The following is a 22,468-nucleotide window of genomic DNA, read 5'->3' as shown; positions in this document are numbered from 1 at the left end:
ATTTAAGGCACTTCATTAAACAGTGGAATGTCATTCAGATAACTCTCAATATGGAATCTAATTATAGTCACTAGAACATAAAAGTATTAGTAAAAAATGTTGATTTAATTATGAAAAGTTATCGGTAAAAGATTTTTAACCATGTTTCAAAGAAAATGTTGAAAGACCATGTTTCTTTTTATGAATGTTCGAACCTATTTCTCATTCTACTGATAATGGATTATAACTTTGGATAAGACAAATCCAGATCTTTGTTTTTGCTTTGATTTTCCAAAATTTTGTTTCCTATCAAATTTATCGTAGATTTTTTAACTTTCTTTCTTGGATTTATGGTTTTGAGGCTGTTTCTGTTTGTCGCATTACTTGCATATGATGTTGTATTTTCTTAGTATAACATAGTCCAACTGATCTCATTGTAGTCATTTTTCTGTTCAACTTTGGTCTCATGTGCTGTATTCCTTTCTTCAGTTCTTTACTTTTTTATTTTGTTGTCCTTGCCTGGATGTGGACTTAAAATAGTTCTCTATGCAAACAGCCCAAGTCTGTTGAACCTCTATTGGTTTTCCAGGGGATATTCTTCTATTATTTGAGTTAGCTTTTGTGAATTGACAAGATTTTCCTCATCACTTTTAGTTATTTGATCTAGTCTTGGAACAAAATTTCATCCAAAATTTTTATCCTCAGATGTTCTTACATTTTCAGCAAAATGCCAAATTTAGTCTAATGTAAACTCATCTTGCATTTTGCCATGTGCAATGTCACTTTGCCAGATTCTTAATACATGTACCATGTAGTTTTTCACTAGTAATTAAAATATAGAATCTCTGGCTTATAAACTGCATAAGTGTGGTGACTTTATAGCTGATGATGTGTAATGCTATCAAAGATGGGTTTTTTTGTTTTGTTCGAAGTGTTAGTACTTCACTGACAAATTAGTGCACCTTTAGGGAATTTAATAATGGAAGGTGTAGGATATTCAACATTGGTCCACTATCTTCTTTTTATTTACTAGCTTAAGGATGACTATTCAGGTCATGCCATGTTAATCATATCTTTATTAATCATATTTCTAATCAACTCTGTTCATGTCTTGTTATCTAGTGGTATTCAATATTGTGAGTCCTATTCTTTGCTTTAGGGTGTTGCATGAAGTTCATATTCAATTTCACACCATGGCACCATTTATATAGCACTTGCAGCGTCTTAGTTGTTGCCTTGCTTCTAAATATGGTTGTAAAATTTCTTTTCATGCTCTCTATTTAATTTGTATTATTGTAAACCATTTGCAAAATGTACAAAGTGGCATTTGTAAGCATGTGCATTTCTGGAGTTGGACTTGTAACCTTCAGTGTTTTTCAATTCTTTAATATATAGGTGAGAGCTGCTCAGTGGCGAAAGACCTTGAACCCACTGTGGCAACTAATGCTGTATATCAAGACAAGACAAACATCCTTTTTTCAGTATGATTATTTTCTATATCCTCATTCTCTGTCTTTGCTTCTATTTAACAGCCTTTATATTCCCCGAAGTTGATATATTTGTTTTTCCCTTTAGTATCTTGCAATGTTTAAACATTCTGTGATACTACGCTTAATTTGACATATTTTATTTATAGGAGAATCGTCTGTAGAATAAGCTTTGCCATGAAATTTGGTTTGCTTAAGTTAAGTTTACTTGGATGGTAAGATAAGAGGATGGATGGTAAAAAATATACGCGAGAGCTTCATGCTCTATTACAATTTTGTGATTTTTCTCTTCTTCCCCTCATCTATCCACCAGCCCAGCTTAGGGTGTACTTGCGAGGGAAAGAAACTAGGAAAGAAATAAAATGAAATAAAGTCACTGAAAGATTTCTCAAGTACTTTGAACCCTGGGCTTGCTGTATGCATTTTCCCTCAATTAAACTATGCAAATCTTTACCTTATTTTGTCTTACAATATACATTAGTATTTGACTAAATCTTGTATTTGATGTGCAGGGTACTGTTGTCGTTGTTGGTAGAGCGAGAGCTATTGTAGTTGGTATTGGATCTAACACAGCAATGGGAAGCATACGCGATGCAATGTTAAGGACCAATGATGTATGAATCTTTTAGTTCTTTTACTTCCATGCACTGATATATATATATTTTATTCCTGGTGGATGATGGGCAGGCAGAGATAAAAGAAGCCGTAATATACCAAGATGGGATGGATAATCCTAGTATATGAAGATATGATCTTACATAAAAATTAATAGGGGTAAAAAATGTTGTCTTGAAGAGATCACAAATAGTTGGGACTATCATGTTATTGTGGTTCATCATATTTATATTAATCCGAATGCTTTTACTCTTAAATTTAGTCTGAGAAAACATGTTGGATGCTCATTTGTTATTTTCTGATCTTGAAGGATTTGCTAAAACGAAATGAAATTAAGATCACTGGTTATTAGAAAACATGTGAAAAAATTAATAAGGAGAGGAGCAATTGAAGAGGTTGTGTTAAGAAAAACAAAACAAAAGGTGATGTGATGAAAAGGAAATGTAAAATTAAGGAAAATGTTAATTTAATATACATACCCTATTTATTTTATGGAACATGTTATCTTTCTCTTCACCGCATAGCCTGTGATTGGTAGGTTTAGAAATGATAGAATAAATAAGCTTATCTCTCACCAATAACTTGGTTATTTAGCTAATGGAACCAGAAATTGATAGATCCAATTAATATGCAGGATCATCAATCAATTTCTTGCTGTTCCTACTCAAATGGAGTCATAATTGTGGCTTAAAAAATTTATCTGCTTAATTTAGTTAGAGGAATTAACATTCTATGAATTAAACAAATTTAAGAGCCACAATATGTACTAGTTAAATCCAACACATTCCCTGATGAGTATATGTTCATGATAGTTGATTTGCATGATAAAATTGAAATGGTTTTGCAGGAAACAACACCTTTAAAGAAGAAACTTGATGAATTTGGAACATTTTTGGCCAAGGTATTTTCTGTTATTACATTTATCATATTATATAAATATTGAATTATCAGACCATTCAAAAATGTGTTACAATTGATGCCCAAGACTGGTGCTATACTGCTATATAGTGTGGAAAATGCAATAATATAGCAGGACAACATTTATTAAAAACATGCTCAATCTAGTATATGTTTTCTCAAATTGTGATACTATGGTTTCCTTATATTTTTCCGTGGAAGTATGGAACAATTTCTCCATTCTCTAGCATAATTGCAGAAATTTTCTAACTTTGTGATGATACTCATGCATAATCTCAAATATTCATTGACTTATGTTGGTCACAATTGAGAGCCTTAGTTCTGTATCTACATTAGTTGGGTTCGTTCTAAGGTAATATATATTATTCTTCTTAGGTAATTGCAGGAATTTGTATCCTAGTATGGGTTGTTAATATTGGGCATTTCCATGATCCTTCCCATGGTGGAATTATGCGAGGTGCTATTCACTATTTCAAGGTACAACTTTATTTTCATTAATTATAACACATTAATTGTATATTATATTATTCTCTTGAATGTGGAAAATCACAAATATATTTTCATGTTTATTTATCTATTTTCTGAATTATATTCTAGATGCCATCATTCCATAAAATTTTGAATGGAAAAGCATAAAAGCTAGAGCACACATTCTTTATTCTAAAAATTATGCTTCTCTCAAACTTTTCTATTTTTGGAGCTTTCCCCTAAAAATACATATTTGTGCCTGAGCCTTTTTGCTCCAAAAAGTTCAAGATACTAAATTACCCATGCCCAAAGTCAATGGACCTAGCTAGATATCATTTTGACATGTGGGAGCCAACAAGCTGCAACAAATCTATTGTAGTGCAAAATTACTAAATAAATAAATCATATCTCATTCCATTACAAATATATTTCATTGTTAGCCAGTTTCTTGTTAGAGGTTTGGTGAATGGTATTGGATCTTGAATAGTCACAGAGAGTTGTCTAAATGCCCTTTGTCAGGCATACAAACCAAGTTAGATAGGGATTAGTCCATCATAATTATGTTTTGTTGTCAGTCGCGGTTGAAATGAGCACTCTGGATAGTGCTTGTAACCTCGTGGATACACTGGCTTCTGAATCCTTGCATCACTAGTGAGAACCTAGCGATTCAAGTTAAATGTGCAACTCCAGTGAGACTGGAGCATTTTTAATGCATAAGATTTTAATATTCAACAAGAAATTTGTTCCTGTTGTGACCAGAAAACATAGGAGTCGTTACTCACCTTTAGTGAGAACCTAGTGAGTATTCCTTCCTGTTCCGGGTTCACTTTTTCTTTTATGTATAGCTTCATGGATGTATATATAGATAACTATTGAAGAAAACACATAAGAAAAAAAGAAGGAAAAGTTAAAGAAATAAGCAAGACGGCATGGAGCAAACCCCTAAGCTGAAAATGGTGAATACTAAAGGAACAGTACTTAAAGGGAAAACAGTTATTTCAATGAGACTGAAAAATGCAGAGTTGAATGGTACCTATGGACATAACATATCAAACACATCATTTCTTTCTTGCTACTTCACATCTAGACAGCCACAACACAGTGTTGGGTAATATGAGGTTTTGCCATATGTTTAGATGCCTTATGGTTCCAATCACACTAGGATTGGATGGTGAATGGGCTTGCTATATTGAATTTTGAGTTTTTCTGTCTAGAACCCGTCCTTCAACAGGTGGTCTACCTTAAAAAAGTAGATGGTGGCTCTTTCCTAAAATTGGTGAATCCCATCTGAGCAAAAACATCAGTTTGTGTCCAGGAGATGAATACCCTTTCTTGACAGCCTGCTTTTGGTATTTACTCTGTCAGAAAGATTAGCCACACTAGTATTTTAACTTTGAGTGGAGCTATGGAGGTCCAGATTAGTATTTTAACTTTACGTTCAAGATTAGCCACACTAGTATTCGATGATTGTGCTTTATTCCCCTCTTTTATTTTGAAGCTAGTTGTTGCTTCATTCAGATTGCAGTTGCTCTTGCTGTTGCTGCCATTCCAGAGGGGCTTCCAGCTGTTGTTACCACGTGAGTGATCCATTGAGCTGAAATCTGTACCTTAGTTCTCTTATACAGTACTTGTATAGTGATAATTCTGTGATGCTGGTATCTCTCAGAAAATGATAATAAACATTTTTGCCCTATACAAAATGCAACAAATATTGAAATTTCACAAGACTAATATGCAGATTGAAGATACTGACCTGCAGTTAAGCTCCTGTATGCTTTTTTACTAGTTAAAGCAACAAAGTGAAATTTTGCTTGTATACACCAAAAATGATGTTAGAAAAACTATTGGCTTTTCTTTTCTCGGGCCACCTTGATTTAATAGACCTTTCTTAGTGCAGCCTGCAAAGGTGGCATTGGCTAGCTAGCCTCTAGCACATGATGAGTAAAATGTGATAATATTGGTTTTCCAGTTGTAAGCTAATCAGTAGAAATTCTAATCTGAACAACTTAAATATGTTTCCTTTATCAGCTACCACCAGTTTCAAACAATAGTGAGTTATCCTTGTTGAAAAATTTATGTGAAGCAGACTATAAGGATTGGGGTTTTCTCACAAGGTTGCATGCGCATGTTGACTACGATTTCTTTGTTTCTTATTGTCTACTAAAGCTCAGTATTTTGAAAAGCTCAAACCAAATAGGATTATTGTTGAGCTGAGAACTAGATCAGCTGAGAAAAATGCTTTTTCCAGTTTAACAAAATTTACGACGAGTTAGTCTTTTATTCATAAATTTGGATGCTTGATTATCAGAATGTCACTAGTGGACTGATGAGAAGCAGCACTACAATTGTTTTATGCTATTGATAGTCAAGCTGAGGTAGCTTATGTCCTTAACAATTTATCAGCTCATAAGCCCCAAGGGTTGCAACATTAGCAAAACTCACTTTTCTTTTTCGCTTCATTGAGAATTTAGCTATAAGGTAATTGATCTAGGAAGACGTGGAAAAGGAAAACTATGCGGATGGAAATGGAGATAAAATGGGAGGAAAATATCAAGCTAGTGAAGGATCCCATGCAAGCCCTATTTAGATCATTTGGTTTTTGGCATATGAAGGGATTCAAACTAGCTGGTAAAGTAGCCTAACATTATTTAATTTGAGAAATTATGGAAAATAAGAATATCAACATGTCTATGGTTACGTTTTTGCTTTCTCCATGAACTATTTTGCAACTATCTCTATGATTTCTGAGATAATTGAGTAGTGACTAGCATATCAATTTCTAAAAGACGAATTTAATTTGTGATGCTGAAAAACCCAAACTAAATTCTTATGAATTTAATGTTGTTTGTTATACAAAATTCATATATTCTTTTAAATTATTGGATATTCATGTCGGTACATGTCCTATTTTGCTTAAATGTTTCTTTTTGTTGTCCTCAAGATCTGGAAGCTGGCACTTAATTTCATAAACTGTGTTTAATAGTTTTCTTATTATATATTGACTATACATGGTGTTCATTTAGATGCTTAGCTCTTGGAACAAAAAGAATGGCACGGCTTAATGCTATTGTGAGGTCATTGCCTTCTGTAGAAACACTAGGGTGCACCACAGTAATTTGTAGTGATAAAACTGGCACTCTTACTACCAATATGATGTCTGTCTCAAAGGTAATCCAGCAGACACTTTTGAGTTGCTTCTATCATTTTTTCTATTTTCAAATTTATTCTTTATTCAATAGCTTTTGAATATTGCTGTAAATTTTTAACATTGTGTTCTTTCCCTTTGGTTTGATGCATTGTCTTATCATCATCCATGAAAAACCAAGAAAATGTGGTTAACTTTATCCCTACATCTAACCGAACTTGGACAATAATACAAGAAAATCAAGTGACCATGTTGGTTGTTGTACTGCTAGGAGCTTATGCTATGATTAATTTTTATTTAATTTGTCATAAGTCAAAGTGTACAATGCCTGAATGAATGACGTGCATTAAGTTAAATGAATCAGGTTGTAACAATTTGGGGACAAACCATAAGTTTATAATGCCTCCATCTTGTATTAGTCCAGAGCATGAATTTAAATCTCGTGCAATGTTTGGTGAGATAGTTGAAATATATCGTTTTGAGAAATCCAACACTCATAATCTCTCCCGTGATGATCATGTGAATGAGTACGGGATTATATTGACACTTTTGGTTGGATAAATTCTAGTAATGATATTTTTTGCTTGTTTCTTTAAATTTCTAATTCAATTTATTATCTGATAGCTATAGTTATATTTTTACAAGTAAAGAAGTGAAAGAAAATTATAAAAGTAAAATGAAATTCTTTTGCGAGCGAGAGCTATGTGATGATTGCGATGATTCATGAAACAGCTTCACAATTTGGAATGCACTAGCAATACAACTCAACAAGAGTTTTCTTCAAGTCAAGAGTGCACAAGTTTAATGAATGTTTTCTTAACTTGATAATAGCTTTAGAAGGGTAGAGCTCTTGAACATCTTTTATCAAAGAAGAAGAAGCCACTGAATAGCTCATCACAATTTTCTAGTATATTTTCCTTTTTAGTAAGTTTACGTCATATCATTTTAAGTTTGTTCCTAATAAGGATCAGGGTTCGAATCCTAATAGGGACGACTATTTTAGAAGTCAACCTCTAAGTGTGTATAAGTTGTGTTTCAGATTTACTTGGTAGGTGAATAGTGGGGAATGACCATCGATGTCCAAGATTAGTTGAGCGAAGCCCAGACACCTGGATTATTTATCTTTCTCTTATTTGAAGATGAATATATTTTTGTATAGAGGGGTGAAGGTCTTGAACCCACCTCAATAAAAATGCATCTCAAATAAGGGCGAATGATTCACAATCCACTTTGTAAAAATAAATTTATTTCACATAGAAACGTGAATGACTTGTAATCCTCTCAATAATGAAATACATCTCATATATAGGTGAACAACCCATATTCCACTCAGTAAGGTCATATTATAATGCTCCTCTACCAGGCAAAGAATGAGTCCAAGGTCCATCTATAGTGCGTAGCCGATGCTTCACAATAATGGTATGTCATAAATTGTTCTTTTATTTTGATATAAGTAACTACACTTTAGTTATGCCTCATATTCCCATAAGGATTTATACTTTGTTTTTGTTAAAAAAGGAATTGTTCTAGGCTTTGCTCTCACTTATATTAATTCAATTTATCATCTACAAATGTCATAGGAGCAGTTAGAAAAATAAGAGTATCAAATAAGGGCAAACAATATAAAATTAAGCATCTAAAAGTAATAGTTATAGAGATAATTTTAAATCCTCGTGTATTTTACCACATGCATAAATTCTAAACAAGATATAATTCTATGAAACAGGATAGAGAAATTAATTTTATTTCTCTTGTTTATATAAATTTCAAATAGTTATGTTTGATGTCTCCCTTTCAAAACAAGTTCATAATCCTCTCATATTATGTATTTGACATAATTAATCATGCACAAGATATACTTAAAAGAAACAAGCAGTAAATAGCCACCTCGAATGAACACCCTTGTCTTTAAAATATAAATGCTTGACCACTAGAAGATTCCCTCTCTCTCTTCTAGGAATCCCTCAGGGGTGAGGAGGCCTTTGATGTTGAAGATAGTGTGGGTGATGGGGACTCGGATGCAGGGGAAAGCAGCTGTGAGTTCGCCATGGCCAGATCTGCCCTGGTGTGAGTGTGACCTTTGATGAGAGAGTTGTAGAATCTGAGATGGACACTGAAGGGGTAATACTGAAGGAGGAGATGGCTGATGTGGCACCCTGTGACAACACTAGGAAATCGCCATCAATGGGAAGGGCCACTACACAAGTGAGCAAGAGGGTTATTGGCTGTGGTGAACTTATTGGGCATTAATGGGCTGCACTCCTGTACATTCTCAGGCTCCATGCTTAGCTAGGAGCCCCAAATAGTCTGTTCCCTTGTTTCTCTTGTCTCCTCTTGTGCTTCTGCTTCTGCCTGTATATTGTTTCATATGTTGATACAAGACTGAACCAGCGTATATCTTGTGTTTTAACCCAACTCATCAGAACTAGACATCAAGACTGCATGCCCAAAGTCTTGCTTATTTGGGTATTAGCTATATGTTTTTTCTATGCCATTGATTCTAGTCAGCAATGCTAATGCCACTGGCACTATGTTCTGAAGTTCAAATTGTGCTTAGAGGGATGCTGGGTCGACTTGCTAAACAAGCTGGTTTGTACAGTAACCAAGCATCAACTTAACTTAAGCATATGACTCTGTATTCTGGCAAAGGAATCACACCACTAGATTTGTCAACATGCCTTAGTAAGCTTCCAGGAGCAATTCCTTCTGCTTTGATGTTGATATATCAATATATTTACTCGGTTCAGCTCAATTTAAGCATATGACTAAGTATGTTCATATGGTTTAACATGCCTATTAGTATTAGTTCTCAGGAGCAATTCCTTTTTATTTGATGTTAATGCTTTCAATATATTTGCATGCTCCAACTGAGAAGAACCCAACTCCATCTTACAATTCGCTATGACACAAGCACAACAATCAAGAAAAAAGTAATAGTAGAATAGCTTGTTTCAAGGATCAACTGCCCAAAGCCGCCAACTGGTTCATGATTAATGTCAAGAAGAGTATGCTTTATTTGGGTACAAGATCAAGTATGAGGGTAGAATGGATTTGTTTGGATGCTGATCTGAAGAAAGAAGAAGCAAAAACAACACAATAAAAATGAAAATAGATAAAAAATATTTTGTTATGTGCTACAGAACATAATTAAGAATTTATGATATTTACTCAGTTTACTTTTTATCTTTTGTACCACCATTTTGTGGAAATGAAATACTGATTGATAGCCTCAATATTTGCCTTAAATGTTTATGCAACCATACATATACCATTTGATCGAAACATTCTGAATGCATTTAGGTTTGTGTAGTCCAATCGGTGCACCGTGGTCCTATTACTAATGAATATGCTGTTACTGGAACTACATTTGCACCAGAGGGTATGATTTTTGATGCGACTGGAGTGCAGGTAATATGAAAATTAATGTGTATTATTGCATTAATGTAATTGTGACAGAATTGTTTAGTACCTGAAGAAAATCTGCAAGGTTTGACTGTTCAAACTGATATGATCTTTTGCCAAGAATGGCAAGGCCTTGCTTCTTGAGCACACTTGTTCATCTTTTGCATTAGCAATAGTATTTGTTTCTTTTCTCCAAATGTGCTGCAAAACATTGCCCTTCTGATTTTCTTTTTAGGCCACATGTTTGGACATACAATATTCTTGTCCACAAGATGATTACATACTCCTGTTTTCTCTTTCACCTGTATTTATTTTGGTTCTGGTTCTTAAGCTTGTAACTGTTAACCTTCTATTTTTTCTCTTTGTTTTCTTTTGTGATGGAATTAATTATCGAATGTGACCTTGGTTTAAAATCGTGGTTTAGTACCAATCTCTGTCCTGGCTCAGGTTGGTACATAATGTGTACTGGTAGAGATCAGTTAGCAACAGCCCAGTTTAGTGTCAAAGCCCAAATTGCATATTTTTACCTCAAAAATAATGAGATAGTTAAGTGTAAGTCTATTAGACAAAACATAACATAAAGACTCTTCCCTTGTTCACATTTCCTTTAGCTTGTATTGAGTAGTTGAATATCAAGCTCACGGTTTCAAGTGTCAATTGGCTCTGGTTGGTACATAGTGTGTACTGATACATATCCCTAAGCAACTAGTCCAGTGTGAACTGCTCAGATTGCATGGTTTGACCCCAAAAATAGTGAGATCTTTAGGTACAAGTCAATGAAGCATGAACATGGTAAGAATTGCCTTATTCCCTTTTCTATTAGTTGGTTTGAGTATCATGATTCTAGTCTATTGATTCCATGTAGTATGTCGAGTTGCAATCTGCTATAGCTTTTCGCTTTAAATTGCAATTTCCACATTTGACTTACTTTTATTTACCTTGGCAATGTAACCATTTAGGTTCTCCACTCCATCGTCTTTTTTCTCCACTTGTCACTAAATTCTTAAGTCTCTTGCCAGCTTTGTTATTTAAAATACTCATATCAAATCTCTACATATTTAATTGATTGTTATGAATGATTGATATGATAGTTTCACTTGGAATTGGGTTGATTTTCAAAATGGAGTTTTCTGTTCCCTTATGATGCCACAGTGTAAGATTCTTGAATAATTATTTGACATCATCTTATATCATATCTATCAACTACTTTGTCTTGAAAATGTAATCTGTTACCGTCATATGCAGCATAAATCTTGCATAACATAGAGTAATCAAGAAACAACTTTAATTAGCTGATATTGATTCTTGTGGCCAAGGTCCCATGGCATGTACCAGGCGACATAGATTAAAATCTGGTTCTGAATGAGGGAGTGAGCATTTCATAACATGTGGGTTTCAAGATGCGGAACTACGTCTAGATGCATGCTCCAACTGTGACAGTAATCATTGAGGAAATTCGTTGATAGGTAAAGGTGGCAAGCAGATGTGGTAAAATCTGGCAGCCAATTAAGAATACTAGTATGATAAAATACCATGATGAAATGGGAAGGAACAAAGAATCAGGTGAGGGTTGGGAGAATAATTTTGCCATAATATTATCAACATTCCCAACATAAGTTCAGTGCTAGCTTATATTTATATGACGTTCTCTAGTATTATTTCTGACCATTTGGGAATTGTAATGGTGCTCACATGTGCACCATAAGGCAAGATTCACAATCTGTTGTGGTCCAGAACTGGTTAGACATGAAGATGAGTTGTCCAGCAGTCATGATCGGCATTCCACACATCAAAAAGTTTGAAATTGGTGGCATTGAAGAGGAGGTAAAACAACCTAAAAGAAAAACCAAAGCTTGATCTGCTTTTCCAAACTGTGCGGTATAAGGAATCAACTCAGTTTTTGTTGAGGAGGGACAATAAAGAGTTGTGCTGGTTGTATCCCTAACTTGACATATTTCGTTATTGGTTTCAGCCAAAACATAATATTATAGGTGGAGGGCTGATAATGGTCCAACTGCTACTATGGGACACTTTTCCCAGTTAATTTAGTCATGGATGATATTCTAGGTTTAGGAGGAAGAGGTAATTCATATGATAATTTCATAAAGGAATGAATAGATATGTATGTATATATTCGTAATTTGTTTTTCTGTATTATCATGATGTCTGTTGGCTGCTTGACTCATAACCATTGCAACACAAATAAATGCTAAAACCTAGTTACTGCTTTGTACCAATATGGGTTTGCGTCAATGCGCCATAATTTTTTCATATCTTATGCAGCTTGAGTTTCCTGCTCAATTTCCATGTCTTCTTCATATAGCAATGTGTTCAGCTCTTTGCAACGAGTCTATGCTACAGTATAATCCAGATAAGAAGAATTATGAAAAGATTGGGGAGTCAACTGAGGTTGCTCTACGTGTATTAGTGGAAAAGGTCAGAGCGACTTGTGTTTGCTATTTTACTTATTCATGTGATTTATATTATAATGATTGCTAATCAATTTATATATTGACTTGGTTAGGTTGGTCTTCCTGGTTTTGATTCTATGCCTTCAGCTTTGAACATTTTAAGTAAGCATGAGCGTGCATCATACTGCAACCATTACTGGGAACACCAGTTCAAAAAGGTATATGTGCTGCTGAGTGGATGCTAGCAATCTCCTGCTTCTGTTAGTCAACGTGATGCACTTCTTTATCTACTTTATACTGCTCCTTACTAGTCCATGCGTTTGGCGTTGTCTTGTACCTACAAATTGATGGTTGGATCCTGCAGTTCATTTTTAACCTGGTCTTGCTAATTGATATTTTTAACCGGACACTTATCAGTTAATTAATTATGACATACATTCATACTCACATTTTCGCCTGTTATTTGCTTATAAGCCTAAACATTGAGGGCCAGTTATAAGGGTCTTATCATCCTTTTTTGTTTTTATCTACTATATCCTCAACAATAATATTATTTATCCAAGATATTACCCGTATAGTGTATACTGATCCAAGCCAATCAGTTTTGATATAATTCTGTAAGTAGTTTTCTGTATTGTTTTATCATTTTTCTCTGATTGACTACCTTTTGCTTTCTAGATGTCTGTTTTAGAGTTCTCTCGTGATCGAAAAATGATGAGTGTCCTCTGTAGTCGAAAGCAACAGGAGATCATGTTCTCAAAAGGTGCGCCAGAGTGTATTATATCTAGGTGCACACATATCTTATGCAATGAAGATGGATCTTCTGTTCCTTTGACAAATGATATTCGCAATGCCTTGGAGGAGAGATTCAGGAGGTTAGCTGTATTTTTCCACTCGTCTGCTATTGCATCATAAACATTCTCATTTTTTTAAAGACGGATGAAAAATATTCACATTTCATGAACATATTCTGTTATGGACTCATTATTGATCTTTACTACTGTCTGCTTGAGTGATATATTAAAAATATTATTTCTTTCTTTTTGGATATTTGTATTATGGAAGTCATTTATTGTTTCACTGCAACTCAAACACCTGACCCTATCATGAACAGCATATTTGATCTATTTAATTTCAGTTCTTTTGATACTTATTGACATTCTGATTTATTCTTTAGGAATAAATGTAACCCAGAGCATATATTTACAGTGCACTAGAAAGTTGGATTGTTCCAAAAGAATCTCATTCAGAAGCTCTCCGATTCTAAAATTTTAATATCATTTACAGCATCACTAAAATCAACTGGCTAAACAGTTGTTACTGATTGATCCGTCTGAGATATGATTGTTTATTTAATAAGAAAATTTCAGACTAAAATCTGATAGAGTGATCCAAGTTTGAATATCGTCAGTAGCTGCAATTTGGCTTGTAACTACAAGGATCCATAGAAGAATTTGATAACCTTATGATATCGGGCTTTATATCTCGCTTTTGAACTATCTAGTAGCTGACTCTTAATTACATTATCACAAATTTACTTGATAATGTTGACATTATGTCTAAAACATTTATTGTTCAATCCATGAGCAGTTTTGCAGGAAAAGATACTCTCAGATGCTTGGCATTAGCATTGAAGCGCATGCCCATGGGTCAACAAACACTTCACTATGATGATGAGACAAACTTAACATTTATTGGGCTGGTAGGATTCTTGATTCTTTCTCACTTCCACTCCTTGTAGGCATCTGAAACTATCTTGACGGGTTGTTCTTAATCAACCACAGTATAAATTTCATGATTTCATGATCTCTTATTAATACTTTTGTTATTTCCCTTCTCTCCAATTTTGAATTAATCCAACATTTTACTTTTGAGTGTTATCATTGATTGCCCTCTATTTTATGATCCTATTATTGCCATGTATCTAAAGGTTGGAATGTTGGATCCTCCAAGGAATGAAGTAAGAAATGCCATGCTATCTTGTATGTCTGCTGGAATACGAGTTATAGTGGTCACTGGTGATAATAAAGTAAGCATCTCAGTTAAAAATTCTTTTTTCTGTGATCTCATTTAGAGAGAGATTTTCTTCAGTTTTTACCTTCTGGGTGAAATGTTTTTTCTTTTCCTGTGCTAGACGACTGCAGAGTCACTGTGTAGAAGAATCGGTGCTTTTGACCATTTGAATGATTTTACTGGTTACTCCTATACAGCATCTGAATTTGAAGAACTCTCACCCACAGATCGAGTATTAGCATTGCAAAGGATGGTCCTTTTCACTCGGTATACAAGTATTTCTAGAGCATAAATTTATGATTAATCAATGTCGGTGCATGTTAATTATATGTACAAATTTGTATCTGCTTTACAGTTTAAAAGATTTTTCATAAGGTTCTAGGGCATCATGATCACCACCATATTCATTTATTTTCATTTCTATTTATATTAATGTACACCAATAATGATTTCACAATGTTGAGATAATCCTCAGATGCCCACGTTTAAAGTTTCTGCATCTTTTATCTTTGACAAGGATAAACTTGTATAGTATCCAACTATGTGGTTAACAAAGATGCATCTTGACTTAGATAAGGATTATGACTTGGCATAGTAAAGGATCCTCCCTCTTCAATTCAAGGATCAAGAAATGATTTAAATAGAAAATAGAAAGGCTGGAACATGAAAGAGGCAAAGGAACAACAAGAGGTTTGTTTTAGTCAGACTAATATTTATGGTTGATTTACAAAAAGCTAGGCAAAATAACATAAAACAAATCACTGATATTCTAAGATGAGCCATAATGCACGTGTTAGAAATATCTTTGTAAAGTAACATAAATACCTTTGTCTTTTATCTGAAACATTTTTGAATTTTCCTATAAAAGTCACCATTTTTAGTGGTAGTTTTTTGGTGCATGGGATTCATATGACTAATTATATTTGCAATTCTTGTTTGCTAACATACTATTCTTTCAATCAATATTCCTCCTCTTTCCTTTTCTTGTTATTTCTTTTTTGTTTCAGTTTTCCTGTATCATTTGGACCTCTTCAGTTTTCCTGTATCATTTGGACCTCTTTAATGCAACTGGAGAGCCAAAATCTAGCATAAATTAGCCTAGAGTTAGCAGGTTTTGATGGAACTGGAACTATAGCAAGATGAATTATTTATCTTGGAGAGGTGCAGGTTAATGCCAATCTCGGCAAACAGACCTGGACAACCTTGAAGCTCTGTATTTCTGTTGTACAATTTGTATATTTTTTTTATTCATCACTGATGCATCTCGATTGATAAAACAAAAAATAAAAACAAGGTTTCCCTGAAAGTGACATTATCAATGCCCTTCATGGCCTTTTAAAACTTGATTGCTTGTTTTCAAATTCGATGAATGTGATTTGCTCAACTGCCACATAATCTTTTTCCTTCTTACTAGACCATAATTTAGAACAAGGTTTTCTCTGCTAGTTTGCCCGACAATTCAACCAAGAATATTTGCCAGGGAGCTGCAGCTTTGGTGATAGCTAGAATCGATTGCAGTCACTCTCTCCCTTCCCCTAGATGTACCAAACCAAGCTAGATTTATTACTACAAGAATTTGTTTGCATTCCTTTGATTATTTTTCTGGTCATAAGAAATGTACATTATCCTCAATTCTAGTATTTCTCATTGTTGATCTCGGCTCATTCATGCCTAATTATTTCTCTAATATTCTTCATATTGTGTTTTTTGTTGGTTTGCCTACCAAGTTTCATATCTCTTCACCCTTGGCCTTTTAGACATTTCTCACAATCCTAACTCTCTTCTTTATTGTTTAACACTTAAACAATTTTGTTAACCTTGATAGAACTAGGAACTTCATATTTTAGAGATTGTGGAATCGGAACCATGGTTTAAAGTATTATGCCGTGCTAGGTCTCACGGCTGATACTTACCATTCTACTTTCGCATTGAGATGCAGAACAATACCAGCACAGATAGTTAATCTTGATAGTTGATAGAAAAATCAGGGGGAGGGAGAGGGAGAGGGAGAGAAAGCCTAGATAGAGGAAGAAACAGATGATGCTTCGGACAAGAAGACCTACCTAGTTGAGGGAGGTGGACCTGTGGAGGAAGGTGAGTTGAGATGAGACATCGAGTAGATGGTGGCGGTACAGAGTCACAATTGCGATGCGTTGTGCGACAAAGTCATAGTTGCGATGCATTACATAGGAGTAGCGGAGTCATAGTTGCTACTTGCATCACATGGTGGAGTTGCAGTTGCGACTCATGTTGCACAATGGAATTGTCGTTGCAACTTCTTCCCTGATTAGTTATTTTGCGGAATCAAATAACCATATATATATATATATATATATATATATATATATATATATATACACACACATATAGTGATTAACTAATATAACTTATATATAGCTTATATATTAATTAACTAATATTTATAACATATAGTTATACAAATTAACACATATAGTTGGTCTATATTATATTTATTCATATAGGTTCATACTAAGTAAATAAGTTCAAAATCATGCCAGTACCCCATATCAGTACCGAAACTATATTGTTCAGTCCTTAATTAGAGGTTTTATTTGTTTCTCATTGAGTGTTTTTTTTTCCTTTCTTTGCAACTCATTTACTTTTGCTTTTGCTGCCTCAGTTTATTCCTTGCTGAGATGCAATCTGCATGGTTATTGAAGTTACACTATTTGTTATTCTTTCTGCCTGAATCTTGTGGTTGTTCCCAACAGTTGTTTTTTTCATTGCTCATAAAGGCGTATTCATTCTGTAGCATTTTAAGCATGGTTTGAAATCTCGTGTCGTACTGGACGAAATGGGCAAAACATTTCGTTCCGCCCAGCGATCGACACAGGCTTGCAACCATGACGGAGGGGGCGTGCGTCGATGCGGAGGAGCGGTCGCGTGACTCTGTTGGTCGCAGTAGTTGACGAACGGTCGGTGACTTGGTTGGCGACACTGGAGGGGGCGCGCGACCCCTTCGGTGTCGCATGACCTTGCGTCTTGGGGGAGGGGGTGGTGCCTACATCGAGGGGTTGATTTTTTTAAATCAAACCTTAGGTTAATAAATTAAATCAACTCCTAGTTGTGATAGGGGTAATTTAAATAGTCGAATTTCGACGAAGCTGAGGCAATGCCCTCTCCTGTAGTGGTTAACTACAGCTTCCCGATTTACCTCCTCACAGATGGTTATGGAGCCGATCGTGTGGGGCCGTTGGGGTGGCAGATTCCATCTTTTGCTGAAAAAGCGATATTTAAATAGGCTTAATTAAATCCTTATAAAATTATCTCATTAATTATATATTTTATTTATTTTAATTTAAAAAATATATAATAAAATTTTATTTATTTATTTATTATGATTCTATTTTTTTCTTTTTTATATTTTTTAAAAATGCTTATGTTAAATATTTTATTTTTAATTAATATATTTTATATTTAAAAAATACCAAAATTATATTGGCATGATATCGAAACCGTATCGTTTCGGTAATAGACCGAAACTCCGATACGGCTCGAGATTTTAAACCATGATTTTAAGTAAATATATTTTTCTATTTTTCCTTAACAAGCAGACTGTTTGGTTAGGAATTTGTCTATCAGTATAAACAGCAAGCTGTCCCATCTATTTAAGGTCTGCTTTAAGAGATTCCTACTGATGATTTGGTTTATCAATGTGACACTAGGGTTGAACCATCTCACAAGAGGATGTTGGTTGAGGCTTTGCAGAATCAAAATGAAGTGGTATGCCTTAAGTTATTACTTTGGGAAAGTGTTTTATATTAATTTTCTATATAATGCAAAATCTTTTTTTTTTGAATAAAATTATACATGGATATATGTTTAAGGTTTTATTTCCTTCTGCATAAGGTTGCCATGACTGGTGATGGTGTGAATGATGCACCTGCATTGAAGAAAGCAGACATAGGAATTGCAATGGGATCAGGAACAGCTGTTGCTAAGGTAAACCTGTTTAGCCTGAGTATTTTATTTATTGAGGCTATAATTTTTTGGTTCCAACTTTTCAAACCTCAAGATGCTCTTAGCTTTACCCTGTAACTATCGTTGTATTCAGTGGAAGTTGTAGTAATCAGTGGAAGTTGTAGTAATGACCAACTGTTTATTTTTAAATTTTTATCCATTTTAATTATCTGTTTAAGAGAGGATCTTCTTCAGTTCAAAATAGCTTGTTGTTTGACCTTTGAAAAGATGATTAACTCGTTTGGTAGCTATGAGTTCTTCAACTTGAAGCGACATATATTGAAAATGTCTCAAACAACACTATGAACTGATATTTGTGGATTTATTTTTGTCTTTAGTACGTGATTAATAGAAATTTTCCTTAAACCTTCATGCTGTGAATGGCCATAAAAGTGTCTCATTGACCACTTTTTGAGGCGCTAAGAAGCAGTTCTTATCCCTTTTTTTCCCTTCTCAGAAGGTCTAGAAGGGTCTGCATATTACATCATCATTTGTACATAGTCTTGAAAAACTATAAGCACTGCAAACTTGTTACTTTTATGGGAAATGTTCATTTCTTTGTAGACTGTTTCTTTGCAGCTGAAATCTGTTGCGATGCAACTCTAGTATTTTTGTAACTTAAGAAGGGTAAATACTTAGTGATTTTCTTTATCAAACTGAAGCCATGGTGTAAAAATACTTTGATCGTCTAGTGATAATATCTTGGTGTCATTAAATGGTAAATGCCTTTTTATGATACTATAAGGCTATGCTATTCCTTTTGGGGGATAAAGTTGTCACTATTAGTCATGGTTTAAAATTTTGAATGGTATCAGAGTTTCAGTTTATGATTGGAACGATACGGTTTTGGTATTGTATCGTGCCTCGCTAATACAGTTTCGGTACTTTTGAAATATAAAATATATTAATTAAAAAAAATATTATTATGATATTTGATTACTATAAATACTTATTATGAGGTTAAATTAATATTTAAAAAAATTAAGATTAAGTAAAAATTAATTTAGAATTAACTAAAGTCTAGATATAATGATTATGATCAAATAGGATAAAGTAAATAGCTCGACGGATGGCATGAGATGTTTTGCTTGTGTCGTTTGGTACGACATGAGATTTTAAACTATTTTGTTCTCAAAATGTGGTTAATCTTTTTTTCAAGCACATCTGTTTTATATTATTTTTGATGAACATAGGATCTAGATTGCATCTCTCTTTTTTTCTTTTAATTGCCACACCCTTTAACATTGGTTCAATGAGAATATAGCTATAGTAACTAACATACAATAATTCTTTCTTCTTATGCAAGTGTTTTATGTGGTTGTCTTGTGGTCGTTTTATAGAATCTAAAAATACAAGGTTATTAATAAGAAACATTTTGCTTTGATCATTCAGAGTGCTTCAGATATGGTATTGGCTGATGATAATTTTGCTTCAATTGTTGCGGTAGGTCACTGACATGAAAGGTTCAATCACTTGGTATCTGGGTAGTTCTGTTTCAGAAGATGTCTTTTTGTGTTACCATTTATTGTCGATATGATTCTGAACAGGCTGTTGCAGAAGGAAGGGCTATATACACAAATACGAAGCAGTTCATCAGATACATGATTTCATCAAATATTGGTGAAGTAGTTTGTATTTTTGTGGCTGCTGTACTTGGAATGCCGGACACTTTGGTTCCTGTGAGTTCTTGGTTTTAAATATCGTTTTTCATCTTTGTGATTCTAGATTTCTAGGTTGCATTAATACATTGTTTTCCTCCTTGCTACTATAGGAAATATTTTCATAGTTTTTAAAATTTATACTGCTGGAAATGCTATGTACCATCAATAAATATTTCTCTTCTCAATCTTACCATGTTACTGTCTTATCTGCATAGCAGGGCACAGTAGTTCATCTTTTTTTCATGAACTTTGTCACTGATTATAGAGATAATGATGCGTGTAAACTGCTTCTTCTACTGCTTGATGATAGTTGGAGCTTTTTTGAAGTTCGAGATATAATGTAAACAGTTGAATGTGTTAATTTCAGGTTCAGTTGTTGTGGGTAAATTTGGTTACTGATGGTCTGCCTGCTACAGCCATTGGTTTCAATAAGCTAGATACAAATGTCATGATGGCAAAACCTCGCAAGGTATATTTAAATAATAGAGCACATATAGCTGCATGCTCCAAATCTTCCTTTCTTTGCTTACCATTAACATGTAGGTTATTATGATACGTACCATGAACACATTCACTACTTGTCTCTTTTTTTATATTTATTTATTTTTCTTGGCACACTGTCTGTGGTACAATTACCTACTCTAGCTTCTTAAGCAAAGTTCTGCATGTGACTATTATGAACCTCTGATGTGTTCAATGGATAGTTATATAGGAAGTAAAATCACCTTATTAAGAAATTAATCTGCATTGATAGCGGAAGATGTTGCTCTTTAATATGAATATAACGTGTGCATACACTGTAATTATGGTATTTGGAGTTTGGCCGTTAAACCCGACTCAACAGATCATTTCAGTGGTCCTCCATAAATGAGCTCCATAGGAATCAGTCATAACTGTTCATTTTTCTAATCAATGCAAGGAGTGATTAATTATTTTTAATTTTAGATTTATTGGATTTGCCCAAGCCGTCAGCAGTTGTCTTAAAATGAAGGGGCTGACCATCTTGCAAACTGTTTTTTGTTTTGTCAATGGGGATGAATAAGGAGAATAAGAAAGGAAATGAAGGGGATCATCATGATTGGCATGAAGGACTATGTTACTTTACTAACTGGTCAACCCACACATATCTCGACCTAACACAACTTGGACTGTGCTGTTCTTGACTCTTAAACTATTCTGGTGGGTTATGCTTGGTATTTCAGCTAAATTGGGCATTGACAGGCTGGCATGTTGGCAATTACATTCAGTAATGATATGTGTTGGACAGGGTATGTTATATGGTCAGCCTAGCATGGCATTGGCCAAGCACATGACATGAATCAACCAATGTGTTTCTTAATTTTAATATGCTAATATTTTTCAATTCAAAATTCTAATAAATATCTTAGTATAATATTTATTTGCTAGTACTTTGTTTAATGAATATTTATAGAAAATCAAAGCGTCAAATGGTTCAATGCCTAACTCGTAAGTGATAATTTTTGTCTTTTTAGAAATTTTTTCTGTTCTAGTAAACACAAGTGATAATTATCCTGCTCGTGTATAAAACTATTACTGGCACAATTGCAGATAACATATTTTGGTAGCCTGCCCCCATATATTCCCAGTTACAAGTGGTACAACCCTTGGTTTTATCTCGTGTTGAGCTAGACTAACCTAAGCCATATGGCCAATCCAAGTCATTTAAACCCAAATTAATCTAATTTAGATCCAATTCCAAATAATCACTCACTAAACATACAATTTAGGTTATTAACACACAGTTTAGGTTGATCAAAGGCTTAGATATGGCAATACTATATAATATAAAGTACGACTATTGTTTATGTAACTACACAAAAGTTGAATCCTCATACCATATACCATGAGATTGTATTTATTTTATTGAAAAATCCAATCATAGACTACCATGAACATCATGCAATCAATTTTATCTTGAAAGGATTTATATTGTTAAATGTCGTCCCAAGTCTTCTAAATTTGTAATGTGTTTTGCAGGTCAATGAAGCTGTAGTTACTGGATGGTTATTTTTCCGTTACCTGGTCATTGGTGGTATGTTAATGATTTTGTATACAGTTATGGTTTCACTTTTTATGATTTACATTACCCAATAACTTTGGTACTTGTTTGTGAAACTTTTTATAGTATTACATTTTCACAATATTATAATATTTTTTTGGATAAGTAAAATGTATTAATGCACAACTAGGTAGGGTGTCAGATCTAAACACATGCATTTGGAAATGAGCATATGATCAAGATTTGACACTCCACCCTCAAAATTACACTGATTTCTAGTTTGCCATTTGAGATAAACCATACATGACATAGCCAACACCTTCTCCTTAGTGACAATACCATTTTGAAGCATCTTGAAGGTTTGTGAG

General features: G+C 34.0%; 1 protein-coding gene across 1 annotated transcript in view; it reads left to right on the top strand.

Annotated features, from left to right (window-relative positions):
- Nucleotides 1-22,468, top strand: part of LOC141828979 (calcium-transporting ATPase 3, endoplasmic reticulum-type) — a 38,999-nt gene that overhangs the window by 11,883 nt on the left and 4,648 nt on the right. The window contains exons 10-28 of the mRNA XM_074716374.1: nucleotides 1,375-1,460; nucleotides 1,979-2,080; nucleotides 2,929-2,982; nucleotides 3,375-3,476; nucleotides 4,986-5,044; nucleotides 6,491-6,635; nucleotides 9,913-10,020; nucleotides 12,298-12,450; nucleotides 12,539-12,643; nucleotides 13,104-13,300; nucleotides 14,016-14,127; nucleotides 14,356-14,454; nucleotides 14,560-14,705; nucleotides 18,125-18,182; nucleotides 18,309-18,401; nucleotides 19,812-19,862; nucleotides 19,967-20,098; nucleotides 20,448-20,549; nucleotides 22,079-22,133. Coding sequence (XP_074572475.1) covers nucleotides 1,375-1,460; nucleotides 1,979-2,080; nucleotides 2,929-2,982; nucleotides 3,375-3,476; nucleotides 4,986-5,044; nucleotides 6,491-6,635; nucleotides 9,913-10,020; nucleotides 12,298-12,450; nucleotides 12,539-12,643; nucleotides 13,104-13,300; nucleotides 14,016-14,127; nucleotides 14,356-14,454; nucleotides 14,560-14,705; nucleotides 18,125-18,182; nucleotides 18,309-18,401; nucleotides 19,812-19,862; nucleotides 19,967-20,098; nucleotides 20,448-20,549; nucleotides 22,079-22,133 — 1,959 coding nt within the window. The remainder of the gene's footprint in view (nucleotides 1-1,374; nucleotides 1,461-1,978; nucleotides 2,081-2,928; nucleotides 2,983-3,374; nucleotides 3,477-4,985; nucleotides 5,045-6,490; nucleotides 6,636-9,912; nucleotides 10,021-12,297; nucleotides 12,451-12,538; nucleotides 12,644-13,103; nucleotides 13,301-14,015; nucleotides 14,128-14,355; nucleotides 14,455-14,559; nucleotides 14,706-18,124; nucleotides 18,183-18,308; nucleotides 18,402-19,811; nucleotides 19,863-19,966; nucleotides 20,099-20,447; nucleotides 20,550-22,078; nucleotides 22,134-22,468) is intronic.

This window comes from Curcuma longa, chromosome 5, assembly GCF_044706935.1.
Source record: "Curcuma longa cultivar G26 ecotype Majalengka, Jawa Barat chromosome 5, ITB_CL_G26_1.1, whole genome shotgun sequence".
NCBI lineage: Eukaryota > Viridiplantae > Streptophyta > Magnoliopsida > Zingiberales > Zingiberaceae > Curcuma > Curcuma longa.
The sequence above is the reverse complement of the archived record's forward strand: the minus strand, read 5'-3'. Positions and strand labels throughout refer to the sequence as shown.